The 4,739-nt window shown below is 65.5% G+C and overlaps 1 protein-coding gene across 1 annotated transcript in view; it reads left to right on the top strand.

Moving 5' to 3' along the window:
* The first annotated feature begins 6 nt into the window (after window positions 1-6).
* The window catches only part of ASIC1 (acid sensing ion channel subunit 1), a 19,275-nt gene continuing 14,542 nt past the window's right edge, over window positions 7-4,739 (top strand). Inside the window, exons 1-3 of the mRNA XM_027668487.1 lie at window positions 7-69; window positions 518-912; window positions 2,183-2,378. Of these exons, the coding sequence (XP_027524288.1) occupies window positions 548-912; window positions 2,183-2,378 (561 nt within the window). The 5' untranslated portion in view covers window positions 7-69; window positions 518-547. The remainder of the gene's footprint in view (window positions 70-517; window positions 913-2,182; window positions 2,379-4,739) is intronic.

Here is a 4,739-nt window from a genome sequence, read left to right on the forward strand (position 1 = left end):
GTCCCCACATCGCGGCGGCGGCAGCGCAGCGAGCTCAGCTCCGGCCACGGCCACCGGCCCCGGTTCCAGGTTTGCCGGCCCCGGTTCCAGGTTTGCGAGCCCCGATTCCTTCAATCCCTTCATCCCTTCGTGGATGCGACGGTGCCGTTCGAGGGGGGGGAGGGAGGGAGGCGGAGGGGGGAGCGGGGGGGGGATGGAGGGAGGGAGGGGGGGAGGGAGGGCAGGTGGGAGGGGAGGGGGGGTGAGATGGGGGCTGGAGGGGCGGCAGCAGCCCCGGTCCTGCCGTGGGATGGGGAGGGAGGAGGTGGGAGGAGAGGGAACGTGAGGAGCTGCATCCAGATAAATACATGCACACGTATGTGTGTGTGTGTGCATTTATGTGTCTGTGTGGGCTCGGGGGGCAGAGCAGGGCACGGCAACACCTCTGCCCTACACAGGGGGCTGCCCCACGCCCGGGGGGCACCCACAGCCCCCCACGAGGCCACTGAGCGCCCACGGGGGCTCCCTTTGCCGGCAGAGTGGCCACCCCGGGGCGCTGGCACGGACCATGATGGACCTGAAAGTGGACGAGGAGGAGGTGGACAGCGGGCACCCGGTGAGCATCCAGGCCTTCGCCAGCAGCTCCACCCTGCACGGGCTCTCGCACATCTTCTCCTACGAGCGGCTCTCGCTCAAGCGCGTGGTCTGGGCCCTGTGTTTCCTGGGCTCCCTGGCCCTGCTCGCCCTGGTCTGCACCAACCGCATCCAGTACTATTTCCTGTACCCCCACGTCACCAAGCTGGACGAGGTGGCGGCCACGAGGCTCACCTTCCCCGCCGTCACCTTCTGCAACCTCAACGAGTTCCGCTTCAGCCGCGTCACCAAGAATGACCTGTACCACGCCGGGGAGCTGCTGGCCCTGCTCAACAACAGGTGGGGGTGTTGGGAGGGGCTGGGGGGTGACAGCAGTGCAGGGGTGGGTGGGTCACCAGGCTGGGAGGTGACAGCTCTGTGTGCCCAGGAGAGCAGGTCACCACAGGTCACCAGGCTGGGAGGTGACAGCTCCGTGTGCCCAGGACGGGGGGGTCACCACAGGTCACCAGGCTGGGAGGTGACAGCTCCGTGTGCCAGGACAGGGGGGTCACCACAGGTCACCACATGTGGTCCCAGCCACCACACCAGCCCTGCCCCACGTGGGCACTGAGTGCTGGGGAGGGGGGTGTGTGCTCCAGGAGCAGCATTTCCTTAGACCCCGGGAGGGAGCAGGTCCTCAGTCAGTCCAGCCCTGCAGCTGATCCTGATGCCACCGGGCTCTGCTGCTGCTCCTGGGCTGCCCTGGGTGGCTCAGGCCAGTCCCACCCTTGTCCCCGGGGTGCAGCACGTGCAGCAAGGCCAGGGCCACCCTGGGATGCCTTTGGGGGCTGATCCATCACACCCGGCCCCAGCTCCATACCCTGGGTGCCATCACACCCATCTCTGTGCCCTGAGTGCCATCACACCCAATTCCAGTTCCATACCCTGGGTGCCATCACACCCATCTCTGTGCCCTGGGTACCATCACACCCAGCTCCCTGTCCTGGGTACCATCACACCCATCTCTGTGCCCTGGGTACCATCACACCCATCTCTGTGCCCTGGGTGCCATCACCCAGGGAAGCCCCTTGCCCACCCTCCCCAGCCCGTCCCCACGGCTGTGGTGGCTCCTTGGTGCTGCCAAGCCGCTGCCACGAGCCCGGTGCCCACAGCAAGGTGCACTCCCTGCCCGTGCCAGTGCCAGGGGGCTTCACCGCTGCCCCCTCGGGCAGGGGTTTGCAGCCACAGCACCAGAGCTGAGACCCTGCACACTCAGTGCACATCTCACCGGAGCTGAGACCCTGCACACTCAGCCCATGTCCCACCGGAGCTGAGACCCTGCACACTCAGCCCATGTCCCACCTCACCAGGATGCCACCAAAGCCACAGGGCAGCGGCCATGTGGCCTCACCCTGGGCTGGTGCTGCAGGACGAGCTGGGATGGGTTTGGGATGGGTTTGGAACGTGCCCCTGGGCCACTTGGTGCCGTTGGATGCTCTGGAAACTCCACGTGGGACAAACTCCACGTGGGACGCGGGGCCGCGCCGGGATCGGGGCAGACGCGGCTCCCGCGAATCCCAAACGGGATCCAGGCCAGGCCTGAGCCTCCCCCTGCTCTTTTCCCTCCAAGATACGAGATCCCAGACATCCAGACGGCCGACGAGAAGCAGCTGGAGATCCTGCAGGACAAGGCCAACTTCCGCAACTTCAAACCCAAACCCTTCAACATGCTGGAGTTCTACGACCGGGCCGGCCACGACATCCGGGAGATGCTGCTCTCCTGCTTCTTCCGTGGGGAGCAGTGCACCCCCGAGGACTTCAAAGTGGTGAGTGACCCCCTCCCCGGGCTGGGAGGGTGTTTGTTTGTCCACCTGTAGCCTCTCCTGCCCTCCTTCCAGCCGGGAAAGGGCTTTGGCAGCGTCTTCCCCTCGCCGGGGTTTGGGGGGTTTGGGTTTGGTGCTGCTCTGGGTTTGGGAGGTTTGGATTTTGCTGCTCTGGGTTTGAGGGGTTTGGGTTTGTTGCTGCTCTGGATTTGGGAGGTTTGTGGTGCTGCTGCTCCAGGTTTTGGAGGTTTGGGAGGTTTGGTTTTGCTGCTGCTCCGGGTTTGGGAAGTTTGGGTTTTGCTGCTGCTCCAGGTTTAGGGTTGTTGCTGCTCCAGGTTTGGGAGGTTTGGATTTGCTGCTGCTCCAGGTTTTAGAGGCTTGGGTTTTCTTGCTCCTCCAGGTTTAGGGAGTTTGGGTTTTGCTGCTGCTCCGGGTTTGGGAGGTTTGGGTTTGCTGCTGCTCCGTGGTGTGGCCTCACGGGGGTGTTCCCATGTGGGCAGAGCTGCCCGGGGATCGTTTGGGCTCTGCAGAGCAGGGCTGGGGGGGGAGGCAGGGGTGGAAAAGCAGGGAGAGCGTGGATGGACGGACAGACGGATGGATGGATGGACGGACGGATGGATGGATGGACAGATGGCAGGGAGCCCAGGGAGCCCCACAATCCCTTGGGAACGCGGGTCCCGGCGGTGGCACAGGCTGTGCCCTGAAGCCGAGGTTGGTCCCGCCCGGGCTCCCAGCACAATCCCAGAGCACAATCGAGCCTTTGTCCCCGGGGCTGCCTCTCCCTGCCCAGCTGGGGACGAGACAGCGGCGGCTCTTCGGGGGCTGCCTCATCCCTCGGGGGTGGCCGGGGGTTGCCGGGTGTCTGCGCCGCTCCAGGTCCCCGTCCTTGTGCCCAGCCCGGGGATGTCCCGCTCGTGTCCCACACCCGGGGGTCTGGGGGGCTCCTCCGGGTCCCGACGCGATTCCGGAGGTTTTTCAATGCCCCGCACGGAATCCCGCGGCTCCGAGCAGGTCCCTGCCGTCAGCCATCAGGAGGTTGGGTTGTTAAATGGAGGCACATTGTTGATTAAATGGATGGGGGGGGTTGGATCCCCCCCGGGCCGGCTCCAGCCCGGCTCCCGCTCCCCACCCCGGGGCTCTTCCCGAGGCACAATCGTTGTTCCCTGCGCCGAAACCCCCCCGGGGACCCTCATCCCATCTCCCACCTCCCTCTGCCGGGCTCCAAACCCCCCTGGGGACTCTCCTCCCATCTCCCACCTCCCTCTACCGGGCTCCAAACCCCCCCAGGACCCTCATCCCATCTCCCACCTCCCTCTGCCGGGCTCCAAACCCCCCCAGGGACCCTCATCCCATCTCCCACCTCCCTCTGCCGGGCTCCAAACCTCCCTGGGGACCCTCATCCCATCTCCCACCTCCCTCTACCGGGCTCCAAACCCCCCTGGGGGACTCTCCTCCCCTCTGCCCCCTCCTCCAGCCGGCAAAAAGCTGAGCAGACTCCCTCCCGCAGCTGGTTCGTTATTCCTGCCTGGATTATTCCTGGCCAGCAGGTCGGGATGATTTAATGGATTTGATTAGAGAAAGCTGGCTCTGTGCTGCATCCCCGGGGCTCTCTGGATTCCCCCGGGCAGCCTGGCACGGGCAGGGGGGGCGGGGGCTGGGTGGTGCTGCCCCTGGAGGGGGGGCCCCTGTCCTGGGGGGGGGGTTCCTGCTTTTTGGGGGGGGTCGTTTGTGAATTCCTGTGGCTTCCTCTGCTCCCTCCTCCCAGCTGGGATTGGGCTGAGCCAGGTTTGGGGCTGCCCTGGGCCTGGGGGCACCTCTCGGGCTGCTGGGCACCAGGACCTGCTGCTGCACCATCAGCCCAGGGCACCCCGGTGCCTCATTCCCCTCCGCGTTTTGGGGAGCCCCTCGTGCTGCCCAGGGATGGTTTTGGGGCCTCCGCTGCCCCTCTGCTCTCGCTGGCACAGAGGGCACAGAGAGGGAACATGCCAGGGATTGTTTGGGGGCTGCCCAGACCTGCCAGAGCCCCGGGGGGAGCTGCCTGAGAACGGGCAGGGACAGGTTGGTCCCCTCCCTCCCTTTGGGGACATCCAGGGGGTCAGTGGGGACATCTGGGGTCAGTGGGGACATCAGGAGTCAGGCCCCAGAGTGCTGGCTCCGAGGTTTCCAAACCCCAGGAATTTTCTCTTCATCCCAGGGAAAGAGGAGAAGCCCAGAGGATGAGCTCCAATTCCCTGCCCCGCCGGGAATTGAGGCTGCCCTGGGTAAACCTGGGATCAAACCTCAGGAAGGTTCCCTGTGCTTGTAAAGCCCCTTTTTTGGGGTCAGTGGGCCGGGTGGGACACGAGCAGCTGTGCCTGGCGTGGT

This window comes from Corapipo altera, unplaced genomic scaffold, assembly GCF_003945725.1.
Source record: "Corapipo altera isolate COAL_440 unplaced genomic scaffold, ASM394572v1 290, whole genome shotgun sequence".
NCBI lineage: Eukaryota > Metazoa > Chordata > Aves > Passeriformes > Pipridae > Corapipo > Corapipo altera.